Raw genomic sequence first — 26,765 nt, 5'->3', positions numbered from 1 at the left:
TCTTTACAATAATTGCTTTAAACAGATTGCTTTTAAAGAAGAAATCAATGTACTGTAATGAAAATTCCTGTTGAAGCTGTGAAGCAGGTTTATAATTCTTAAAGTCTTCCAGAATTTAATATGGTCTGTTTCTTGAAATTAAAATACCATTGGAATCAAATGGCTACCTGTATCCCATCTTCCCTTTGCAAAGTTGATAAAATAATTTCTTGCATACAACTATATGTTGGTTTATTTACATGGATCAAGCTGCTGTTGTTGTTTGGCTCATAATATGAGTTGTTACCCATCACGATCATAAGGACGTTCTGAATCTCTGGGTTTTTTTTAATAGTTTCCAGTAAAACTCAAGAGGTTCTTGCCTACTTTCTAAATCCATATTGGAATGCTGGAAATAAGCAGTGCGTGTTGTCTAATAAGCAGTTGAGCCATTCTGGAAGTTCTGTGTTGCTAAAAAGGAGAGAGCGCTCTTGCAGCATCTGTCTGAATGGTTTTGCCCTCTCCCTGGCACTTTTAAATGCTTAATTCAGTTTTGTGCTGGTTTAAATAGCCAAACTGGCTGTCCTGTTTGGACTTAGTCTGCTGCTAGAGTGGTCAATTTAACTGGTATTTCATAATGGTCTGGTGAGGACCTGAATACAAGCATGATGAGGAGCAGAAATACATGCCTTATGTAAATGGAGTACTGGAAATGCATAGCAAGCAGGTAGAGGGGAAAATGAGCACAGAATAGGATTCTTTCAATTTCTGCATTTCTGTGTCACAGTTTACTGTAGAATCGGTTAGGAATAACGTGAAATTGTGTTCACCTGTGAGATCCAGTTGATAGACATGTTAAACTATTGAAAATCCACTTACTTTAAAACCTCATTGCTGGAATAGGAGATAGTGCCGGTCTTTCTCAAGGAATGTGTTGATTAGGGCACTTGATCAGAAAGTGGAGGTAGGAGTTTGTTTTTGTTCCGAGTCCAAGGAGTCTCAGACCTATGTTTCTTTATGCTATTATAACTTATAGGTTGTAGGCTTGACTAGGAAGAATCCTCTTCTACCTAGCATTTCAAGAAGAATGCAAGATGGTAGTGGACAAGAAGCATAACTACCAGTTCAGTGTCCAAACAGTGGAGAGGAGAATGGAGACATTAGTCTCCAGTTAAAACAGTAAAGTTGTACTAATATTATAAACAGAACACAATGTGAATGTAGTATTGGAATGCAATTTTAAAACGTGGTATGACTGGAGATAAATGTCTTGCAATAACAAAATTGGGAGTAAACAAAACAATTGTCTTGAGTATTTATAGATTTTATTTAATTAGATGTTATTTTGAATGCTCGTTGATTTCAGAATCTACCAGTAATGTACTGTACAAGGGTGGACTGAAAATAAGCTGCTAAGTCTCATTTAAGTGTTGTCTGTATTCTTGATGCATTAAATAGTTCTTGAAGCATTTTGAAAGTGGATTTCTCAGCTGCATGCAGATTCAGTTACTGATCCTTAATAAATCCAGTAAACTCTTAGCAAAACCATTATATGCTTTCTAAAGCTCTTAAAGACATTGACAGGGATTCCTTCTAATATGCTTTAGTGCCTCAGAGTTTGCTAACAAAGGCTGTCATTTAATTCCTAGATGAGAGACTACTTAGGTTATTTTCTCTGTCTGCTGTTCTGGAACATAGGACCTTTTGGGGTTAGATTAGATAGGTCTTTGGCAACATACTTGTTTGAGGCCTAATAAGCTGCTATTTATGTAGGTATCTATCTTATTCCTTGCTTCTGGGCTTGTTGGGTGCAAATGCCTGTTTGGGTTGAAATTTTTATATACTTCAAAGCTTTCTCAGTTTAATTTGAGACCAGTTAAATACAAAGTCTGTTTAAACAACAACAACAACAAAAAAGCCAGATTTTTGTTTTAGTACTGTTAACCACAGATAATACTCTGCTTGTAGGTAGCTTTGTGTGGAAAATGCATGTGCATGTAACAAAAGAATATGGTTGAGTATGCACATGAATTTTCTTTACTGGTTCAAATACAAGTAAGAGTTCTGAAAATGTTTGCTTTTGAAAAAGATCAGTCTGGATAGCTAGATTTTTTTCATTTAACATTTCAATCTGTGTCACTTTAAGTCCTTACAATCTTTTCGTGGAGGTGGAGCCCTTTTTGTAGTGAATTTAGGTCAACTATCAATATGCTTATTCTCCTTATTTTTGTGGATCTTAGTCCTTGAGCTACAAGATGAAAAATGCTGTTAAGTTAGGCGCGGATGAAGACTGAGAATTTATGTGAACTAAAGTTTATTGCACTACTTTTACAATAATGGACTTTTAGTATAACTGCATTTGCCCTGGTATAAACTTTGGCAGTACCCATTTATCTCATTTGCAAATAATGCTTGGTGTTGCATGACAAGTAGAGCTTTGAATAAAATCAGTTACGATTTACATGAGAGATGTTCCTATTTTGATAGGAATGCACACGCTTTGTTTTCTGATTTTCCCAACTCTTTGTACAGTTACGTAGAAATATGAGGTAGCAGGGACAGTCAGATCTGTCACAATTGTAGGTAATAAGTAGTGTTGCTGTGAATTGCAAGTGGAGCCTGAGATGAAAATATGCTGTGAATTCCAAGTTCTTTTGTTGTATCTCTCCACCAGAATAACCTGCATAAAGTATGCCTCTGTTGCAGTGGGGAAATTTTTGTAAGGTATCTTTGATCAGGATTAATGATAGTTTGCTTAGTAGTAGAATTTCTCTCTGGTATCTCAGTCACTAAACCTACCATCTTGGCACACCATATTTATAACTCGGTGAACAGTAAAAGGCCATGGAGGCCAACCACACTGTCAAGAAAAATGTCAGGGCACTCTGGATTTCTAGAGGTTTATTAGACATGTATTTGGAGGTCTGGATGAGGCATGCTGTATTCTGTTGGCAGACATTGACAGTAACTGTCTTGGTAAACATTGTAAGAGCAAAGGAGGTGGTTCTCTCTGCTGGAGCACTCAGCATTTATCTCATGTAGTGTGGTCACATACAATATCCACTCAAACTCATGTTATAGAAGATCTTTAATCATGTCCTTTTATACCATGATTTCAAATTATGTAGTGATTGTTTCTGAGCATACTACTATGTATGGAAGAAGATAACCACTTTAATTTTTTTAAGTAACGAATTTAAATCTTCTTTTAATTCTGAAGAGAAGATCAGTTATTTGCTATTAGTGAGGTTCCATTAGAAACACTAACAAGTTTGTGGACTTTGAATTTTGAAGAGATTCCCAAATCTTTTAGAGGATAGTAGTGTGGAGGCTGGCCTTTGATACATTTAAGTAGTCAACTGATAATCTTACCAAGCTGCTGTCAGCATTGACATGTTAGATAAACCCAGAGCCACAAATGTTTTAGCTGCTGGTGGTGTGGCATATAGTTGTCAGGCAGCAAGCATGATTACTATGTGTTTTTCATCTCCAAATGTGCATCCATTCCCTTATTTAATTTCTGGCATAAGTAAGAGGTTTATTTCCAAACCTTTGAGTCTCAGCTTCTCACGGTCCTGCTGGGTTTGGCACCTCACACAAAGGAAGCTATGCCTATATCTTAATTGAAGAAAATGCTTCAGATTTTAAAGTACAATGGCACTGTCCCTCTGTAAGGCAATGATACTGTTTTTTAAGAGATCTCCCGTACATTCTCAACAGATACATCTTTTTAAAGTAGATTCAATTCCAGGTACTATATTTCCTTTTGAATGTTTCACAGAGTTTCCAAAATATGACACTTAGGATTGTACTGGTGCTCTCCTCTATAGTGAAACAATGAGTCCACAATATGCTTATGGTACAAGTGATGCACATAATGATAGAAGGGTTCCTACTATATAGCGGTAGCTCCCCAGCCAGTAATTTGAAACAGTTGAGGAATACAAATATAAGAACAGTTTTGAAGAGCTAGATATAATTTGTATTCAAAAGCTGCATGCATTCAAGTGTGTTGTACGTAACATTGCACACAACAAAAAATTTCTGCTAAGGTGTCTGCTTATCACATGCATAAAATTCTAAGCAAAAAGATTATTTCATAAAACCTTTGTCATAAGAAGATATTAAGCACTAATAGAAAATTTGAGATAGCTGGAAACTCAAATCATACTTCTAAAGATAAAGATGTGAATAGAAGTTACCTTAAGGTTTGCAAATGAAGTGTGTGCTCTGCTTGTTTCACCATAAGCTTTGTTTTTTAGAATTCATTAAGTTCCAGAGGTTATACTGAATTTAAAACCATACTTTTTCTTTATTGTTTCAATACTAAACTAATTAATACAGTCTTTTAATCACTTGCTTATGTGTTTACTATAGTAATAGCCTAGGTATCTAAGAAACTTAAAGCAGTTTATTGGAGGTCTAGACCTGAATAAACACACAGAATGCTAACGTGAGATAATATGCGATTACTTCTTGAGGTAACATTTTATATTAATGATTTTCTTAAATGATGTTTTATATATAATGACTATTTTGTTGTGTACTATTGATTTCAAACATCTACTAAGAGCAATACTGTAGACCTAGGAAAGAAATAATTATTATAATTAATTCTGGATTTGTTAGGGAATTTACAAAACTGACAGTGGCTTATAGGTTTAAATGGTGCTGCTTCTGTAGAACTAAGTCAGCGTGTAGCTACTGAAACCTTGAGAACTATCTCAGATCTTTTATCTGAGTCAGTGTCATAATTTTAGAATCTGTCACTCCTGTGGTTTCAACCAGTGATGTAATCTGGGATTCACACTCTATTACTACATTGCTAAGTTACTAATATTTTCTTCCACATATTATTCATACAGCTTCTTTCTTAACTCATTCAAAGTTTCCTGGCACGTTCAAATTCCACTAGCTATGGAAATTCCAAGACTAATGTCACCTTATAAGTAATGAGTACTGTCAACCTTTTGGTTGACTATATGAAAACAGTTGGGAAGGGGAAAAGGAACATAAACTTTGTCAGTGGCAGCAGCTGCCCCAGAATTAGAAGAATACAAGATGGTCGTGGATGAAGCGTAACTTCTGGGTGGCTTCAAAAGGGGGGAGTAGGGACACAAGGAAAAAAAAAATGCAGGGAGATACAGCGATGTGGGTGCTGGTGTCAGAGAACGTTTCATTTAGTGGTCAACCTGTCTAGTGGATATGTAGCAACAAGTTTCTACTGTGGGTTTCTTGTACTAGCATTGATATGTTTTGAATATAGTAACAACGATTAGTAGCTTGAATTCTAATTTAAGTCTCATGTCTGGTAATATGTCATGAGGTGATAAATTTAAGATATTATACTTCCAAGCTATCTGCTTGCCATGTGCTTTTGTAAGAGATGACTGGCCCCATAGCAGAAACAGTAGAAATCACTGGGCTTGTGCTGTGACCGGTGGCAGCTGAGGAACAGGCACCATTCATCTTGTGCCTTCTACTGTGAAGTACTAACATCGGACAGAAGACTGGAAGGAGAGTTGTGGGGAGAGGACTTTACAGTAGGTGAATCCAATAATTTATGAGTCATTGTGTTTCGTTTTAAATTTTGCATGTTTATGTTTAATCTGGTACAAGTCTCCTGTTTTAGACTGAAAAGCTGACAAGCATCCATTGAAAGTTTTATATTAATTACTCTTGTCCATACTTGAACTCTCTTCTGGCAACATACAAGACTATTCTACTTGTTTGTGGGTTCTGTTCCTTTGTCCGACTTAGTTGGTGGGTCAAAGCCAGCCCTGTTCTACTCGTCAGTTTTTATCTAGTTCTTCTCTTAATCTAGTTTTATTTTCCCCCCAAATTTAGTCTACAATAAGTAATTAGAAAATGCTTTACAAGTTAGAAATAGGTTGTTACTATTAAGATCTCAGCACTTACAAACAGCAGTTTCTGTGCTTGGGTGCATAAAACATTTGTTCCAGAAATTTGTAGTTCTGGAATGCTTGCTATGTAGGCAGTGTGTGGGATAATAAATCATGAGACACTATGAGTAGTTTAAAGTAACATTTTTTGCTGACCTGTTATTTTTAATCAAATTATAACATACTTATTTCATTTATTTTTGAACACAGACCTGCTCCATTTGGAAAGTAAAAGAATGTTGAATCTGTCTAAAATGATGTTTGCTACAATTTCATAGTAGTGAGTCATAGGATCATAGAATCTTTTAGGTTTGAAAAGACCCGTAAGATCATCAAGTACAACCGAGTCTGTGGTTTTAATATTTTTTTAGTAAGTTCTTGTGTAACTGGCCAAATAGCAGCTTGGAGAATCAAATATTGCTTTAGCTGTTTCTTAAATTTATTTGAGCTTTGCTAGCCCTACTCAGTTCCTTCAGAGTACTATACGTGAGGTTGATCTGTTAAATGGTTTTTTGAACATGAAGATGCTTTGATTTTTCTCTCTATTTCCAAAGTTGAAAGTTAGCTTTGAAAGAAAAATTATAATACAAATTTAGTCCCTCTTATTTAGCTGAGCTTCACATTAACTGTGCCATGGATGGTGCAGCAGGGTTAGTCATAGGCCTGAGTTTATGTGCTAGGTATGAATTCACTGTGCTACCATAACTCATGCTGCATCCAGGTAAACGACTGCTTTGGATAGCACCAATACCAGCTGTGGAAGTATTGACATGTGAAGGTAGAGCCTGATTACTAAACTTTGAGGCAGAAGACCCTTCAGAGTATAGTAGAATCTATAGGGGAAAACATGGTTCTGCTGTTTCCTGTGTTAAATTGTGCTGATTAAGTGGGACATGCTTTGCTTCCACACTTTGTCAGTCTGCCTAATGAAGCATAAGGATCTACCTGCTTTCTGGCAAGCAAATGTAATAAGAGTATTAGAATTGAAGTTATATTCCTACTGAACTATGTGAATAAAAGTTTTAAAATTCTGTGCTCTAAACTAGATTTTCATAGGATGTGTTGCCTTCTATTTTTTTTGTGAGGAGCGCACGAAGGACACAGTGTGCAAGAGAGATGAAAATACTCATCAGTTACTAAAACTTTCTTCTGTCAAAGTGGTGACCTAACAGTTAGCTTAGACTTTCATTTAAAACTAAGCAAAAAAAAAATGCTCACCATTCTTTTAAATTCAGAACTGATACACTGCTGTTTTTCTAGTCTGAGCAGAACTGGCATGTCTCTTTATTAATATTTTTTATGTTATACATAAATAGTAACTGAGCCAATAAGACTTGCTGTTCAAATTATTGGCAGTAGTGAAGCTGAAATAAGTATCACACTTAAGTAGTAGGCAATAAATAGCATCCTTTACTAGATGATTGAGGAATATACAATCAAGTCTGTCTAAATTTGGGTAGGGTTTGGTTGTGACAGTACAGCTAGCTCTGACACTTTATATGCAGCTGTCACATGGAATATTTAACACTGCTTGCTCCTGTCTAAAACTTTCTAAAACAGAGTTAGTTCTCATTTTGTTGTATGGACAGCTTATTCAAACTGAGATAAAGGAGGAAATTTTACAAATGCATCCATCAGAAAACCTGGCTGAACTCTGCATTTAGGAGTGCAAAAATAATGAATCTCCTTTCAATATGGGACAGTGAGTAAGATGTAATTTTCTTACATACTTTGCAAAGATTATTAGGCAAGCTGCAGGCATTTTAGCATGTAGTTAAAGAAAAAACCCAAACCAAACACAACTGTTTCTATTTTCCATTAAATAAAGTAGGGGAATGCATCTTCCAGGAACTCACTGTTGATGTTAGGTACTCTGTAATAAATGACTTTTTTTTTTTTAAATGTATTATGAGTGTGTGTGGTTATGTTACTGAGAGAGCTTTTAGGAGAAATCTAGGTATTTGGTACATGTGAATTCTAACACCATAGAGAAACACGCATATCTGACTCAGGAAAAAATGAGTTTAAACTGTATAACAAAATAATTAAATTTTGATACTGTGACTAGCCCTGACACTGACCTGCTCAGTTAGTCAAATGTGGTGAATTTTTAACAGAAAGAGCACTTCACAAGGTTATGTAAATTAAAAGTTGTAGTAATATTTCTTAATATCTCCAAAACTGCTGTTGAATGCAGGGATATATACTTTCTTCAAATTGTTTGAATAAAAATATTAACCCAAAGCAAATTATAGTAATTTCATTAATAAAGCTAATCTTTAAACTTTTGTCACCTATTTCTGCTTAAGTGCATAATTAGGTATTTACAGATTAAGTGTTAATTTGGTTTAGAGATGCTTCAGGTGTCACAATAACAAATTACTTTTGTACTGGTGTCTCTGTTTTCTGTTTATATTAATATACTGATATTGAACTTCCATGACAGCTCAAGAGTCTGAGAACTATTGCTACTCTATAAAGAAACTTGCAGGTTTATAAAAAATAAGTCTTTTACTTGGACATTAGCTAACGATGGCATTAAGCAATCTTAGTTTGATGTTGACAGGCCTTCTCTATTCCTTAGCTACTTAATTCTGCAGCACACTAGCTCCTGTCGGTACTAACACTCATTCTCCTGTGTGTTGGAAGAAGGGAAGTCTAGCCATATTAGTAGCAGTGCTGGGGAGGAGGTGGGACAACTTTTGGCAGCCAGTCTTAAATTGGCTTGAGCCTGTCATGAAGCTACATTTTAACAGGAGGAATATCCCAAAGGCATCACTATACAGTAGTCAAAGTATAGGAATATTATGTTATACTGACATCTAATAATATTTTAAGTTGGTAGAAACCTCTAGAGGCCATCTAGCTCAACCCTTGGCTCAAAGCCAGGCTAAAATCAAAATAGATAAGGTTGCTCAGAGACTTGTCCAGTTGAATCTTGAAGATCTTCAAGGCTGAGTTTCTACTTCCTCTATGTGTGATTGGTTCCAGTGCTTAACCTCTTCTACGGGGATAGGTTCCCTGCTCCCCCTTATATCTCTGTGAAACTGCTTGTGCTGCAGCTTCTTGATTGCCTCACGCCTTTTTGTTGTGTACTTCTGAGAAGTTTACTTCTGTCTTCAGCTGTCCTAGTGGGTTTTATGGAGAGGACAGCAATTAGACACACACACACCCTCACCTCCCTGCCCTGCCTTCCCCCCCTCCCCTGGCCTGTAGTCTTTCCAGGATTAAAAAGCCCAGTTCTGTGTAGCTTTTCCTTGTATGCCATGTGCACCAGCTCCCTAATCAACTTCTTCTGTTGTTTTGTCTAGTTTATCAGTATCTCATTTACTGGGCACTGTGTGGGGGAACAGTATGCAGTACTCGGATATAGCATCATGAATGCTGACTGCTGGGGAATAACAGCTTCTTTTGACTTGTTGACTGCAGTTTTGCCAGTGTAGTAGTGGTAGCTGTTGGCCGGGGTCAACCCAAACACAGCTGCTTGATCACCCTCCTCTTCTTCTGGTAAGGAGAAAATAGAAGGAAGGCGAGAAGACTCGTGGATCAAGATAATGACATTTTAATAGGGAAAGCAAAAGTTTGCACACACAAGCAAGGCAAAAAAAAGAATTAATTCCCTGCTTCCTATTGGGAGGCAGATGTTTGGCCACCTCCTGGAAAGCGGGGCCTCAGCATGCATAATGGTTGTGTGGGAAGAATCACAGAATCATAGAATCATTTAGGTTGGAAAAGACCCTTAAGATCGAGTCCAACCATTAACGCTACCAAATCCACCACTAACCATGTCCCTAAGCCCCACATCTATGTGTCTTTTAAATACCTCCAGGGATGGTGACTCAACCACTTCCCTGGGCAGCTTGTTCCAATGCTTGACAACCCTTTCGGTGAAAAAATCTTTCCTAATATCCATCTAAACCTTCCCCTGGCACAACTTGAGGCCATTTCCCCTTGTCCTATTGCTTGTTACTTGGGAGAAGAGACTGACACCCACCTCGCTACAACCTCCTTTCAGGTAGTTGTAGAGAGCGATGAGGTCTCCCCTCAGCCTCCTTTTCTCCAGGCTAAACAACCCCAGTTCCCTCAGCCACTCCTCATAACACTTGTGCTCTAGACCCTTCACCACAACGACCCTTCCAAAGTTTATGACAAACAAAGGTTAAGACAAACACCATAACCACAAATGTCCACCCTTCCTCCTCCTTTCCCCGAGCTTTTACTGCTGAGCACGGCATCATGTGGTATGGAATATTCCTTTGGTCAACTTGCGTCAGATGTCCTGGCTGTGTTCCTTCTCAACCTCTTGTCCCCCCCAGCCTACTTGCTAGGGGTGGGGACAGGGTGGAAAAGAGAAAAAGCCTTGATGCTGTGCATGCATTTTTTCAGCAATAGCAAAAACCCTCTGAATAGCACCTCTGTTCTCCAACACTGTGACCACTTCCTGACCTCCCAGGCTGATGTCGCCTGCAGACTTGATGTGTGTGTATTCCATCCTGGCTTTCAGGTCATTGATGAAGATGTTAAACTGTGTTAGCCCAGTATCATCTCCTGAAGATTGCCTCTTCTAACCAGCTTCCAGTTAGATTTTAAACTGTTGACCACAAGCCTTTAAGTCTGGCTGTCAAGGCAGATTTTCAGACACCTTGAAGTTGGTATTTATCCCATTTGGTACAAGGATGCTGTGGGAGGTGGCATTGGAAGCCTTATTAGAGTCAAAGTAAATGACATCCATTGGTGTCCTTCATCCCCCAAACCAGCTGTTTCCTCACAAAAAGTTATCAAGTTAGGTGCCATTTGCACTTTGTAAATCCATGCTGGTGATTCTTAGTCACCTTTTCATTCCTGTGCCTGGAAATGACTTCCAGGAGTATTTGCTGCATAGTTAGTCTGAGGATCAAGGTGAGTTTGACTGTCTCATAATGCCTCAGATTCCCCTTCTTGCCCTTTTTTGAAGATGAATAAATACAGCCTTTATTAGTGGCTTCCCATGGTCACAGTGACCTCTAAAGAAGAGAGTTTTCTTTGGTTGTATTGGCATTAGACAACTGGTGATCTTGTTTGCATTAGAAACACCTGTAGACTGTGTGAAGATTATACTCACTTCCGCAAAACCGTATTGAGAAAGAGGAAATGTAAGAGGGAGAATTCAGCACAAGTCACAGACAAACCGGGAGCATGCTGTCTAACGGGATTAGATCACAGCTCTAAGAGTTCCATAATTTTTTCAGAGAAAGAAACAGACTAAAGAAGGTGGAGGTAAAGTAAGGTGGTTGAGACAGCAAAAACTGCATTTTTTTTTTTTCCCCCCTGTTTACTGACAGATGTACTAATTGTTTTTGTAAGCTTTGTATTTTAACATAGCATGCTATTTTTTTTTTTTTAATTTGTTAAGCATTGAGAATAGTATCAGCATGTCTGGCAAACCTCATGCAATCTGTTCCAACAAAAAGTAGCCTGACTGTGTTGGTTTATTCTTGCAAGGGCCAAAAGATGGTTACAAGGACTAGAACCCTGAAGAGTCTGAAGATGTTCATTTGCAATACTGAAGACCATTAATACAATGTGAAGAACTTATTAAAGGAGGTTTTTGGTTAGGTGTTGATTAAAAAGGCAATTAGAGGAATTGAGCTTCAGACCCCTTTGAAGTTGAACAACTGATCATCTGTTTGCATTAGAAACACCAGCAGACTTTGTAAAGGTTATGCTCACTTCTGTAAAAAGAAAAGTAATGACTTTTTAGAGCTGAATGGTTTGTTCTTAAAATGTCTTGACTTTCAAACTTTCAAACTTCTAGCTCGATACATTATGTTTTGATATTAAAAATTAATTTGTAAAAAATGTAGGTATTTGAAGTATAGAAACTAAATGTATTTTCAAAGATTAATAAAAGTCTACTCTAATGAATTTTCACACATTTGTTTTTCAGGAGCTGGTGAATCAGGGAAAAGCACAATTGTCAAACAAATGAAGTAAGTATGGTGAAATACCATGATAGAGAAATATTTTTTTTTTATTTGAATAGAGAATTTATCTTTTTTCCTTCCATAGGATTATCCATGAAGCTGGTTATTCAGAAGAAGAATGTAAACAGTACAAAGCTGTTGTCTACAGTAACACCATTCAGTCCATTATTGCTATCATTAGAGCAATGGGGAGGTTGAAGATAGACTTCGGTGATCCAACTAGGGCTGTGAGTATTGAAGTGCACACACAGATATACAGCTGAAATATTAATTCATTTTCAATTTTTGTCCATTACTATTTCCTGAAAAAATCTCTTAATATCCAAAAATCTTCTTTGTAGGATACAAAGTTTGATTGAAAACTAAACGCCATTGGTCTTTACATGGCAAGGTGACCTACAGAGCAGTCAGCATTGGGTTGATTCACAACAACTATTTGGTTTAAATACAGTTCTCCAAATTCTATCTAAATTTGGAGAACTAAACATCAGAGTCTTAGGGATTTTTTGAAAAACGTTAAACTATGCAGTCACGTCTCTATTTGTATGGACTTGTGGGCTGTTATGTTCTGTAAGTCATTTAAGTTAGACATCTTCACATTCCTTAAAAAACACAGCTTAAATAGGTAGGCATCTAGCTACTGTCTGCACTTCTCTATTAGGTCTTAGGCACAGTGGTGCCTAAAACATTTCCAGCCTCTGAGCTTGATCCTGTTTCATACTGATTTCCAGTGTGGAGGACTTCATTTTACTGGAAGCAGAGACATGGACATAGCCCTGCTGTTGGTATCTCATTTTTTTCATGATACCATATGGATTAAGGATTTTTCCCAAGAAATAGGAGACTTTTTTTAAGCTTTTCTGCACGTTTTCCATCTCATTTCATCTAATGTCCCGCATACAAACCTCTGATGGGTCTGTTTACCATTCCACCTATTGAAACTGGTCTGCAGAATTGATTCTTTTGGCTTATTGTTTCTCCAGTCCTAACCGTATACTTTTACCTGTGGTGACCCTGATTATGTCCATGTTCAGTCAGGAGGTTAGATGCTCTGAATCTCTCTGTAAAATGCTTAGCTTAAGTGTTTTTGCTTGTCCTTTGGTTACAGAAATCCACTCTGTGCTGCAGTGCTGAAATTGATTACCAAAGTTGTTAGTCTGAATAACATTGAAACTTAGTTCGGGATGTGTGCTTTTATTTTCTTTCCATAGAAATCAGTGTCAAGAGTATGGAATGCTCACCAGTACAGTTTTTGAAGCAGGAACTAGCCACGTTATGGCTGTCTTGCAGGAAAGAAAAAATGGAAAAATTTTTTTTTTTTTTTTTTGCTGTTCATGTATTGAAATAAGTATGTAAGGTAGTCAGAGGGATATTTTGTCATAATTAAGTTCTTTCCGTCATGTTTAAGGTTGAATTACAGTTTGGGAGGAGAGGAGGGTCTTGAAAAGTAAGAAACGGTATGTAAATTCTTCATTCATGACAAAGTCTTGTGTTCAAGATCTTATTACTTAAAAAGCAATTTATAAATATTAGAGAGTATATCTTCAGTGACCTTGTGAAATGCATTATGTATGGTTGTCATAAGGAAGACAAATGTTCATAAGATTATGTAAAGGGGGTCATAAAGTGGCATCTGAAGTCTAAATCTGATTGGCAGTCATGAATTATTAGTTAGTATTTATTTTGCTCTTTGATAGTCATTATTTTATGTACATATGTTAATTCTACCTGAAACCTCTTCAGTTGTAAACATAACTAGTAAAAGCTTTGTTTTCATTTGTTTTTTCTCTCTACATTTGTTCTCATGTTTGCTGTTGTCTTCCCTTAAGACAAAAGTTTTCCAGGGCAGCAACAGTATCTTACCGCATGTTAGTTCAGTATTTGTGCAATAGAGTCCTCTTTGGAGTCTGGCAGTTAATGTTGGAAAGAGGCAGATGGTAGACTCATGTTACTAAATACATAGGAAGAGAAAACGGAGGAGGAGTGAATGTAGGTGTTAGCAGATAAAATGACTAACAAGAAGATTTTGAGGGCTATTTTATATATGATGTCAATTTGAAGTCATCTGAGTTTCTTGACTTCGAAGAGCTATATAAATGATGAGGCAAACTTTTTTGTCAGGGATAATCTTAAAATAGCTGTCCATCCCTTTGCACTTAGGCTGATCTTGGTGGTCCAAATTCTTTTTTCAGAGCAACACTGCTATGGAACGTCAGCACTAGATTTTTGCCAATGGTAAAGTCAGAAATGGAAAAAGGAATTCAGAGCTTGTGTTATACATCAGCCTCACTTTTTAAAAAAAAGAAAAGTATGCTTACTCCTCGATTATTATGGTATAGCCTTCTTAATTTTATGCTATTTTGTTGTACTTTTGTTGTTTTTCGGAAAAAAACCCCAAACCTCAAAATTTTAACTCCTGATGAAAATTGTTAGATTCAGACTCTTTTCCTTAAATTTCTGAGGGGATTATCTGAGGGTTTTACTCTAAATGGGATAAGTTTGTTTGGAAAATCATATACTCCTACTTCTGTCACAAGACTAACAGTAAAGCAGTGAGTTGAACGTTTTCCTTTTTAAAGCTATTGAATCAAGGGAGCATAGATTACACCAGCAGCTTCAGTAATGGTCAGTCTCAAGAGTGGTGTATCTTCCTTCGTCCTACAGGATGTTTCAGTACTAAAGTAGAAACTATGTTTTGAGAGGCATTTAGTGAATGTGCTTTAAAGGACTATGGACTGCTTTCTGAATGTGAGATTTGCTGTAATTAGCTAGAGAGATGGTTAAATTTGTTTCTTTACATTATCTCATTTATGAAATTTGGTATTAAAATAGTGACACCTAGAGAGGAAGCTGCCCCATTCCAGTATCATTAAAAGAAAGTATTTAGCATTGGTTAATAATGAAAATAGGACTTGATCATTGCATACTACCTCACTTGTGGTGTCTGTAGTACTTGCCATCCTTAGAAAAGGGAGTATGGGTGTAACAGAGGCCACTTTTTATTTTAATGTTTGGGCTTTTAAAATGCTGAAATTGATTCTCTTGTTCCACCTTCCATTTCCCCTTCCCCCCATTTTAAAGCATGTAGAGATTAGAGCTATTTGAAACAGAGTAAATTTTGTATGTTTGAAAGTCAGACCATGTTAGGCATAAAATGGTGTAATCATTCATGACAAAATTGACTGTCAGTTTCTAAGCTGTTTCCGTCATGTGTCTTAATATATTGGCTCTTCTTCAAGATCTGCTGCTTCTGTGAGTTGTAGGTCCTTGGCATTTGCATCCACAAACAATATTCAAGACCAGAATTGTCATTCAGGTTTCTTTTTTTGCAGGCATATTGCTCAAACTGCAGTCTGTGAGATCTGACTATCCAACCCTTGGATCTTTACTGCTCTGTTTTTTTTTTTTAATGTAATTATTAGTGCAATCCATTGAATTATTAGTTGTCCACAATTTGTCCTGTACAGTAATCAGTATTCTGTTAATTTGTTTGACAAATGTTCATTTCTAGATTTGTGACTACTCTAGCTTTCAAAACACTTTCTGAACTATATATCAGATACCTGTTGTTCATATGTATAACTACATATGTATACATATAGATATATATAAATCTCTTCAAGTTTGCCTTGAGTTGGCTGAACTGCAAGCTTTTAGTTTTCAAGCTGTGAATATCAGTATTACTCAATCCATCTGTAAACAATTACCCTGTTAGCTGTCATAATCTTTGATTATTTAAGTCTACAGCGGACAATATCTTTAGAACAATCACTACTTTCTGTGCTTATGCTGGCAAATTTTTTTTTCACAGCTTATTGTTTGAACAGCAAAGGTGACGGAACCGGATTTTTCTACAGATTTGCATCTGTATCTTCCCTTACTGTTTTGTGAGAATAACCTTATGTTGCTTTTTTTAATCCTCTTTCTTGAAATACTTTCAGTTCCCAGCTGATGTGCCTAAGTCTGTTTTCTCGTTCCTCCTTTCCAGTATCATCTGTTCTCTCTCTTTTAATTATTGGACAAACAGTACGTGCTGTGGGTAGTAGTTACAAGCCACAAGTATGCTGATTTTTCTGGCTGACATACCTTGGCATTAGATCACATACAGCTAATAACCAAGGTCAAGCAGCTACCCACAGGAGAGTGCTAATGTGGATCTCTTTCTCCTCTTTTTCCAGTGCCTTACAGGTCTAACATTTTTAAGTTTCTTTCCTCAGTCAAAATTGGATGAACATAGCCAACTGGTCTAATTCTGTTAAAGGAGACTGGTGGGTTGACATCCTGTACTCTATTAGCCTCACTCTCAAAGGCAGTCATTATATAGTCTTAAAATCCAGCATCTGCTCTTCTAAAAATCTTGATGTTTGCTTGATATCGCATTACCAAGAAAACTTGGTCTCTGTGGAATAATTAAGGTAATGGATATTTGTAACTGATTTATCTGGAAAGGGTCTTTTTATTTCCTGATGCATGATTTGGGAAGAAATGATCATTTGTCACTTTCAAAGTTGTTTTTTGAAGCTTAAGTGATTAATGTGTTTTCTTCAGTCAATCAATATACATCTGCATTTCTGAAGGTTCTAGTATGCATTTTAACCATTCTATTCAGTTTGTGTTATTTGATAAGCAAATAAGGTTAACTTTAGACTTGAGCACAAAATATGTTAATACTTCTGTTTATAGAAGCTTAGTTCAAGTTATAAACAGATCAGAAGACGCTTTATCAGCTAAAGAGAAATTTGGTTTACTAGTCTTTTTCTGTTGTTGAAAAACGTGGGAATTAATATCTTATGCAGAACACTAAAACCAATTGTTTTCCTTCACATTTTCTTTGTTTGGTTACATTCACGTTTACCAGGTTAAGTAAATAACTCATTTGCTGAATATCGTTCTTAGGTGATAATACTTCCGTTGTATTTCTCAGTGTTTGTCTCTCCACTTTCTCTTTATATACTAAAGGATGATGCTCGTCAACTCTTTGTGTTAGCTGGAGCAGCAGAAGAAGGATTTATGACTGCAGAGCTTGCTGGAGTTATCAAGAGACTGTGGAAAGACAGTGGAGTTCAAGCTTGTTTCAACAGATCTAGAGAATACCAGCTTAATGACTCTGCTGCCTAGTAAGTACTATGTGACAAACAAGATTCTCTTTGTCTTGTAAGTAGTAGGTAAAGGAATATAAGGCAAGTCTCATCTTTTGAGGAATTCTGCTCCCATGTAGATGGAAAATTTAGAAGTATCTGGACAAAGATATTGTCTACTTGGGTCAAAATGCTCCAACGAGGCTTCAAGGTTGGAAAGGAAGAGGTGTGATATAATTATGAATTTGAGTTGTGTTCTGACCAGTTGTTTCATCCTCCTGAGGAAGACAAAAATTGCTTTAAGGTGCTTTAATAGCATTTTTATTACAAAAACATGACTCAAGTATCTGTTCAGTATCTGAACATGTCCAGGAAACTTGATTATGTGACGTGAATCTGTATTACCAAGGATATTACTTTCATGTTCATAATTAGAGTTTTTCCTGTGGTTCAACATTGCTGCATTTTCTCTGTTAGTTAATGGTCTCTGTTAGAGATGTGTTGAGCAAAGGTAACAATCAGGATGTCTTCTATGCTAGGGTACTTCATTAAAAAGTTAAATAGTAAGGAATCAAGGGTGTGAGAAATAAGATGTGATGGCAGCAAGTAATGGTAAGTCAGTCAAGGAAAAGAGTCCATCAAGGGCGAGGTAAGATGGTAAAGAATGGCATAGCAGTGATACTGGCCTTATAGGGCAGTCTTTTAAAGCTTTATCATAATTCTGAATTAATTTGTGGTGTTTGAAATTGTTTTTCACTTTCCTTAAAATAAGGTACTTCTGTTATTTAGAATAACTGTACATAAATAAAAAACTGTGAGAAGACTCCAGCTGGAGTAATGTAATTATAGGCATGCTGAATGAATAGAAATGTGATCAAATTGTATTGAAATAACACTGATGCTTCCAGCATGATTGCTGCTTGTTTGCTGAGGTTGTTCTAAGGGTACAGAGGGTAGATGGCAACAAGCTGAGCTCACGATGACAGATCTCTTGACTTAAGAGAGAGCACTTGTATAAACTTTTTCAATATGGAGCACTTCATTTGGAGGAGCACTTTCCTCTGGTAACCTCCTCTGTTATATTTTGTTGTTTTAGATACCTCTGCCTCCAATTTCATAAGAAAACTGTTCTAGCCATACAATTGTATCGTTAAAATTGCTAACTTCTGGTTACACTGAAAGAAGAACATAATGCTTTCCCTATTTACTATGGGAAAAGCACAAGTAAGATTTGTATGGTTTTTAGAAACGCTGGGCTTCTTGGCCTGCATCACAAGAATTTTGGCAATGAAAGTATACTATTGTAAAAAATGTGTGCAATTAGAAATTCTCAATAGAAAGTTAATTGTTATTTATTAAGCATTTTCTTAAACACATAATTCTAGCCAAAACACCGAGTTGTTTTCATACCTATTATCAAATCCAGAGTAATTTTGGGCTTTGGTTATAGTTCAAAGTAAGTTGTAGTTCAGTAGGTTACAAAGATGAAGGTGTTTTTCTAGTTAGTGCAAATAACATTGGTGTATGTGGAACCATGTTTGCATTTTGGGATTTCAGAAGAAGAATTCGTTGTGGTGGAGTCAATTGCATAAGTTTTCTTTCTTCTAGGATGAAATATCTTTGTGTGTCTCAAGCTTATTTCAAAAAACCTTGGAAAATTGAGGGGAATAATGTGTCTTGGTTTTTGTCTTATCTCGGAGAAAGCTATTTTATAAAAGTCAAGCACAGTATAATGAATGGACCTAGAACTTCTGTAATCCTTTGTAATTATCTTGTTATTATTTTAGAAATAACTGAAAGCAGTATTTATTTTTACCTTCAGTTACTTGAATGACTTGGACAGGATAGCACAAACGAGCTACATTCCAACCCAACAGGACGTTCTCAGGACTAGAGTGAAAACTACAGGAATAGTGGAAACTCACTTTACTTTCAAAGATCTTCATTTTAAGTATGTAAATCATGCTGCATGTTCATCTGTCTGTTACGGTTTCTGTAAAGTTCTAGAAGATCGACTTTCAACGATGTAATATAACAAATTTGTCCGTCCCCCCCCTTTTTTCTGAAAAAAAATTCTTTGTGCTTGGCTTAATTTTCTGAAGGGATGTGGGAGTCGTTGAGTTATTACAGGAGTTCCACAATAAATATGCAGATATTAAGTAATAAATGCTTTGGTTTTATTGGAAGCTTTTTGTATAAATATTTTATATGTAAATTAAATTTCAAAATATTCCATTTTCTGCCATGTTAAATAGCTGTTCTTCTATCAGAATCTTCCCTTTAAATTCAGTTGGAGAGCTGGAGGCTTATAAATGTTTGCTGGTGTTGTATGAAAGAGTAAATCCATTTTCCTGAAGAACTGAATTCAAGTATGTGTTGTACTTTAAGGTAGTACTTTATTTAGTGATGAAAGAATGTGACTTACGTTTCCTGTGGTGTGGGATTTACAAAATAATGTTAATATTCTGAACATTTTATGTCCAAAGACATTCATGATGAAAGCATAGGGTAGTATAAATATAATAATATTCTTCCTCCTACTGATCAGGAAGAATGAGAAGAAAACTCGGTAAAACTCACATTGCATCTGTTTTTAGACTGTGCAGAGATTGTTGTCAGCATGTCCATACAATACGTTTGTTTAGTATCTTCATGGAAAATATTTTTTTAATGTAAATCCATAGCAAGTACTGTAATGTGGATGTTTCAGGGCCATCAGTACTGTGGAAATATATTTTGTTTCCTTGTTTTAGGGTTTAAGTATACAAAATTCATATTCATCCATAAAATAATAGCTGGTAAATGGGAATGAATCTCTTGCAAACCTAAGGAGAGTAGTCCTTAGCCAAGCCTCAAGAGACATCTTCAGTATTCTGAGGAGCTATCCATTTTCTCACTCACTTTCTAATGTTTCTTGTTCAGTTCCCTACTGTAGATGGGTTTAAATTCTTCTACACACTCAATGAATTTGTATGCAGGTAGCTACTTCCAGTCTGTACTGATTATTAGGATTGTTATAAGGACCATACGATTACAGTCCTATAAAGTTCATTACAAGGACCATATGATTACACTTCTATAAAACATGTAACTTCAAGACAGGCCTTTGGAAGTATTTAGCTGTAATGTTGTACCTTTAAACACCTGTACAGCAGCTGTTTAAATTTTAGGTGCCTTAGGAGATAAGCTTAATGAGTTATTGGAAGGGCTTGCAGAAGTATACCCTTACATAACATTGAAAAGAACTTTTAAGATGAACTAAAGGCATAAAAGGCTTGATTATACCAAGGTGAGGGTACATAAACATGACTAGCTGTGCAATATTATGTACTTCGGGGTTTTTTTCATTATCTTTTCTTTCCTGTTTTGCTGTGTGTGTTTAGATTCTTTGAGGTTGAGCCTCATTTCAGCCTTCTCTATGAAGCTCTTAGCATAGCTTTGATTATTGATTCAATCTAAAATGCAAATAGCAAGTCATCTTCATGCTGTTTCTATAGACTATTTCAGAAGTTGAGTCTGATTATTTACTACTTTTGTTTTCAAAGAGCACCTTATTTTGTAGAAATGTTCTTCTGATAATTTAACAAATTCTTACGGAAATTCAGGTCCTAGTACAAAATTGTAAAACATTAGCAGTAGAATTGACAGAAGTAACAGCTAAAATTTAAGATAATAAAGTACACAAGTACAAAATACCTTCCTATGGGTACAGCCGTCGCTAATTATTTGAGAACTAAGTAAGAGTAGGTGGCTGACTTGCATTTACATAGCGTGATAGCCAGAGACTTCCCCTCAAAGATATCTCTGAAGGTGAAGAACACTTCTAAAGAATCCTTTTTTCATTTTTAAATTCTAACAGGAGTAATCTTTAAAACATTTTTTAAGATGGCATTATTCCATTGTAGAACATTAAATGGGCAATGAGCATTTTCACTTGCACAATAGTATACCCAAGTAGAAGACCTCGTTAGAGGTTATGATGTTTTTGACAGTTTTTCATCAGAAAGTCAAGGGTCTTTGTTTTTCTTCTAATTTGTTTCCTTCTCCACTTGCTTTTTTTCAATAAAAATCCAGCAACTCAGAACACTTGAAGATTTCTAAAAATAACAACTGTAATTGAATCTCTTCTATTGCAATTTACCTAGTCATGTAGTACACTAACATTAAGTCAGTAAGTTTTTTAATCTGTCTGCCCCCCCTACAATCTTACAGCCCGGGGAAAACAGGAAAGTGGGATAATAAAAAATACAGGTCAGTTTTAATAAGTGTGTAATATGTGAGACTTTCTAGGTATGTATCATATTTTTGTAAACGCCCTGCCTCAAAAAAAAAAATTGTCAAATTCAGAGTCTTTTGCAGGGCTGGGGACTGGAACGAACAACTTGTATAACCTTAAAAAAAAAGTGAAAGCAATCATCATAAATATCTGGTGTCCTTTTGGCCCAGATCACATTTTGTATGGGTACTGGAATCATGTTCTTTGCTTAAATAGTCTGAAAGAAGCAGAACATAGCAAATCTGCCAACACTAGCTTTCAAAAACATACTGCGCTAATGCAAGGTCCTTTCATAAGTCCTTACATTTGCACAATTGCAGATAAACCATTCAGAAAGCTACCCATTTAATATAGCTAAGTAACATAGCTTAGTAGAGTGATGACTGGAGAGGTGTCTTTAATGCTTTACATTTAGTTCAGTGAAGTAATTTGTCTTAATGTGGCATAGTCACCTTGTAATCTCATGGGAGAAGTCTGCTTTCTTTAAAGAATGGAAAGGCATTAAAGCATTTCCTAATACCTTCATTCTTTAGATAAGGGGCGTAGATTCAGCTGTTACAAACTTCAGTTCTTTCAGCACTGCCTTGTATTTCTTTTTAGTTCATTGTAGACTGACTTACCTTTCATAAGCAAAATATGGTTCTTTTGAGTAGTCAAACCGTGGACGGTACTATGAATTTTAGCACCTGAGGCAAGTGCTTAAAAGATGGGCTTGCACACAACCCTGTGCGTACATCCTCCCATATTGGAAGGTGGAATTTGTAAATCATTCTTTCAAAACTTTTTAAAATTTATCTGCAGATTAAGCAGCTTCTGTGAGTGTTTTAGTCTTATGGGACTGTGACCTAACAGGCCTCAGTATGACTTCTAACATGGGCAGATGGAAAGCGTATGAACTTTAAGACCACTCTGTTCAGAATAGCTAATTTTTCTGAAAGATACTTGCAGCCTTATCTTGTTTTAAGAATTTTGTTTGCCAAATAGGGTTTTTTTTTTGTATGCCTGTATTTCTCTGTACTGATATCATATGGAGAAGAAGCTTCATTACATAAAACAATCCATCAGGTTCTTATTACTTGCTGTTGAGGTGTTCACTGTGAAACTGTGGTGCCAAAGCTTCATCCAGCACTAGATTTTAGCGTATAAAAATTTCAAAGATGAGTGCAAAAAGATGGTTTGCATAAAGAACTGGGAGTTTGTGAGGTGCACTCTTAGAATGACAACCCCAAAAATAGACAAGCATCACTAGTGAAATACACCACTGGCAGAGAGACTATTCTGAATTGAAGCAAACATTTCTGGCTAAAATCAATATCTGCAAATACAAACTGGCAATTACACTTCTTTTATGTTCTAGAAATTGTCTATCTTCTGCATTTTCCCTCCATTCCCAGGATACATGCTGGCAACATAGTCTGAACAAGCCAAAAATCATACAATGCCTCTTGTGCAGACCTATTTTCTTTACATATTTTTGCTGTTCTTTGAACGAATACTTCCTACTACAATTTTTTATTAGTATGGGAAGTTGTGCCATGTTTTCTTATACCTCTCAGTTACCATCTTAGTAGTAATATTTTTGGATTGAGCAGTGCCTTAAGATATTATTGAACTAGGTGAGATCCATGCAGATTGATATTTCAGTACTGTCATCAGTATAAAGCATTTAATTTCTCATGTTCCTTAGAAGCTGGTGTCCACAAAAAATAAAAGGAGCAATTTTCTTGTTCAGTTTCTCAGTTAATTTTTCTGTCTTGTATTCTGTTCTGTGCTATAAAGAGTGAGAACTGTTGTTGTTCAACCCTATGTGCCCTGCTGTCTACCAAAGGCCCTCAATGTGATAGCCTTATTACTAATATAATTCTGAATGATTTTAGGCCATGCTGGAATATCTTTACAAGAATTATAACTATGCATCTTAACAGTTGTTCTGGTCTGGATTTCTCTTCCTGTTTGATGACATTCTTACCCAAATAGGGCTTTCATAATAGAGCTGGCCATTCTACTACTTACAGCAAAGAGCATGGAGATGTAGGAACTGGTCTGTCCTCTGTTCTTTCTCTTCTCTCTTCCTCCTCCCATTTGAACGTTTTTATACCTACTGAATTCTGAGCTCTTTTTTTTTTTGTGACAGTGGAACAGGTTGCCCAGCGAGGTGGTGGATGCCCCATCCCTGGAAACATTTAAGGTCAGGTTGGACGGGGCTCTGAGCAACCTGATCTAGTTGAAGATGTCCCTGCCCATGGCAGAGGAGTTTGAACAGGAGTTCGACTAGATGACCTTTAGAGGTCCCTTCCAACCCAAACTATTCTATGATTCTGTAACTTTCATTAGACATCATTAGGAACTTCAAGTATTTTGCAAGCCAGATAAATAGCATGGTGATATAATGAACTGTAAATGATGGGGGGGATGCATGACACTCAAGACCAAAAAAAAAAGAGACAAACAGTGGTATTCTGAAATTAAGTGATATATACGTCACAGGATCTTCTCAAAGAGGGAGAACACAGACTTTTTCTACCTGTCTCTTTCCTATCACAGAAAAAGAAGCCTTGTATCCAACTTCCTTAGTATTGCATTATTTCCAAGTATTAAAACAGACACCACTCTGCTCGTAGAGAATCTTACATTGTTGATCAATACCTTTTTATTATTTTAGACTTTCTTCATTTGGGCTAGAAGTTGAATAACACTTTCACTTAGTTTACACTTAGTAAAGCTAAGTCTGTGTATTTTTATTTTTTTATAGATTACAATTAACTTTGTTAATGAAATATAGTACAAATTATTTTGTAAATAATCAGTTCTGTTTAGCTTTCATCTCACACTTTCTCATGTTTTAAAATGTTGTATAGGAAGACTTTTAAGGCTTTATTGAAATTTTTTTTATACTGAGACATTAAATAGTAATAAATGTTGCAGATTTTTATGCCTTTTTTAAAATTTTGTGATCAGACTCACACCGCTGATACTTTCAGATCTTACTGGTTAACATTCAGAAAGCTAGAAATTCCGAAGTTCATTCTCTGCTTTGCACTTCTGTTTTGCAGAATGTTTGACGTTGGAGGCCAAAGATCAGAGCGGAAGAAGTGGATTCATTGTTTTGAGGGTGTTACAGCGATTATTTTTTGTGTGGCATTAAGTGATTATGACTTGGTCTTGGCTGAAGATGAGGAAATGGCAAGTACATTAATCTTGAAGCAAGAAATAGTTGTTGGGTAGAAACTAAATAAGTTCGAAAGGAAAGCTATAAATACATTTTTTAGAGTATTACTGCTTTATAAAATTTATGGGTTTTGTGTAAATGGTCTCAGAGAAATGGTGATAGAATTCATGCTTTCAGGTTTCAAAGTATTTCCTCATATTCTCAGAAGGAATACTATGAGAGAAGTATTCTTTTCAGCGACAGTCTTTCATGTTTTAAAGGACGCATAAATTAATGAGGATAGATTGTCAGTAATACACATTTTCGTCTCTTTATGGATGCTAGAAGTATATAATATGAAATTGCTTGACTTACCTGTTTCTACTTTACCACGTTTTGTTTTCCTCCCCTTCCTCAGTCTTCAGTTTTTGTTTCTTCTTAAATGTTTCTCTGATCTCTTCCCTTAGTTCCAGATTTTTTCTTTCTTCTTTCTTCCAACCCCCTCCACTCCTTTCTCCTCTTTCAAGATGTGACTCCTTCCATATCAGTATGCACAGAGTGCATGCTTTTTACTATCCGAGTGGTCTAAAGTGATGCTTATCTATTGTGTGTGAATCATTAACAAACTTCTGTGCTCTTCCTCATGTTCTGCAACTACTTATAAAATACAGTTTGGGGAGGAAAGAGAAATAAAAAAACCTTTCAAGTCAAATGTAGTCAAAGAAGGTCATAGCTAGCATCCTGCTACTTAAATGACTGGAGCTTGGCCAAAGTACTTACATATTGGATAACTTTTTTCTACAGAATTAAAAATTAGGGTAAGAGGGGAAAAAACCTGCTCACTTGATTCTCTATGTATAGAACTATTTTTTTTTTTCCCCCCCCTTATGCTGGAACCTCAGCTAGGTGCAGAATTTAATTCTCAATTTCCAGAAGATCTAATCAGTATAAGACAAGTTCAGGTAACTCAGCAACTGTTGTAGAATATCTGTACTGCAAAATGTCAAAACACTCCAAAAATTTCTAAAATATTAAACAGCTTAAGCCTGGAAATGAGGAAAAAAAAAATGAAAAAGTAGTTGCTTAAACCCTACTCATGAAAGTGTTCTTCGTAGTAGTCTTGGTCTTTCTGTATTTCCCTGTGGTAAAAAGTGATTCGGTATGCTAGAAACTTAGTTTTCTAACTTATCTGGTTCATTTGTAACTAATCAAAAGTATGTACCCTGATGTTACTGCTGAAGTCTGATAAAATACAACAAGGTGTTTTTTTTTAATTACAGAATCGGATGCATGAAAGCATGAAATTGTTTGACAGTATCTGCAACAATAAATGGTTCACAGACACTTCTATTATTCTCTTCCTGAACAAGAAAGATCTTTTTGAAGAAAAAATCAAAAGGAGTCCTCTCACTATTTGCTACCCTGAATATGCAGGTATTGGAGGGGGGCGCAAATGTCAAGTAATTTTCGGTTAAATTACCTCATTTTTGATGCACAAATCAGGAGGAGTTTAATAACTCTAGGCATTTAAAATATTTAAATTAAATGAAGTTTAAGATGGAGGGGTTGTTTTTAGGGATCACAAATAAAATAGTGCTAAGTCAGATTCATCTTTTTAACCAGGTGAAATAATGCTGGTCCACTGACAGCATTTACATGTTACTGCTGCAACTCTTTTCAGCCTAATTTATTTAGCCCATTCTTTTTTCTGATGTCCTCCTATTTTTGAACTTAGATGTGATTTTTTTTTTTCACTAGCAGGAATCCCTGAGGATACATGAGCATTTATTTGAACAGGTAGTGTACATACATGTTAGAAGTAGGTGGCTTATTCAGGAAATACATAGCAAAAGAGGATGACTTCATTTAACAAGCCTTAGCCTTTTTATGTACCATTTTCATTGTAACTTCAGACTATTCCATTGTACAGAAAATAGCAAGCGAGAGGTAAAAAGCTTAGGCGAAATATATATGCCAAATGTCTTTAATTGAGTTTGGGAAAACCCCAAACCTTTTAAAAAACATAAATATTGAAAGTGAGTAACTTGAATGAAGGAAACAAAATATCCTAATCTAGGGAACAGTGATGCTTGCAGCCCAGAAAGCCAACTGTATCCTGGGCTTCATAAAGAGAAGCGTGGCCAGCAAGTCAAGGGAGATGATTTTGCCCTTCTACTTGACTCTGGTGAGACCCCACGTGGAGTCCTGCGTCCAGCTGTGGAGTCCACAGCACAGGAAAGACACAGACCTGTTGGAGTAGGTCCAGAAGAGGGACACGAAAATGATCAGGGGGATGAACAGCTCAACCTGTGAAGAAAGGCTGAGAGAGTTGGGATTGTTCAGCCTGGAGAAGAGAAGGCTTTGGGGAGACCTTCTTGCAGCCTATCAGTACTTAAAGGGGGCTTATAAAAAAGATGG

General features: G+C 36.2%; 1 protein-coding gene across 2 annotated transcripts in view; it reads left to right on the top strand.

Moving 5' to 3' along the window:
• The window catches only part of LOC103904152 (guanine nucleotide-binding protein G(i) subunit alpha-1), a 40,095-nt gene that overhangs the window by 10,580 nt on the left and 2,750 nt on the right, over nt 1-26,765 (top strand). For both annotated transcript variants that reach the window (XM_009285536.2, XM_009285535.2), the window contains exons 2-7: nt 11,809-11,851; nt 11,931-12,072; nt 16,805-16,962; nt 18,746-18,874; nt 24,253-24,382; nt 25,628-25,781. In XM_009285536.2, the coding sequence (XP_009283811.1) occupies nt 11,809-11,851; nt 11,931-12,072; nt 16,805-16,962; nt 18,746-18,874; nt 24,253-24,382; nt 25,628-25,781 (756 nt within the window). The remainder of the gene's footprint in view (nt 1-11,808; nt 11,852-11,930; nt 12,073-16,804; nt 16,963-18,745; nt 18,875-24,252; nt 24,383-25,627; nt 25,782-26,765) is intronic.

Source organism: Aptenodytes forsteri, unplaced genomic scaffold (genome assembly GCF_000699145.1).
Source record: "Aptenodytes forsteri isolate BGI_AS27 unplaced genomic scaffold, ASM69914v1 Scaffold87, whole genome shotgun sequence".
Taxonomy (NCBI): domain Eukaryota; kingdom Metazoa; phylum Chordata; class Aves; order Sphenisciformes; family Spheniscidae; genus Aptenodytes; species Aptenodytes forsteri.
Note: the sequence above shows the minus strand (reverse complement) of the source record. Positions and strands in the feature narration are given on the sequence as shown.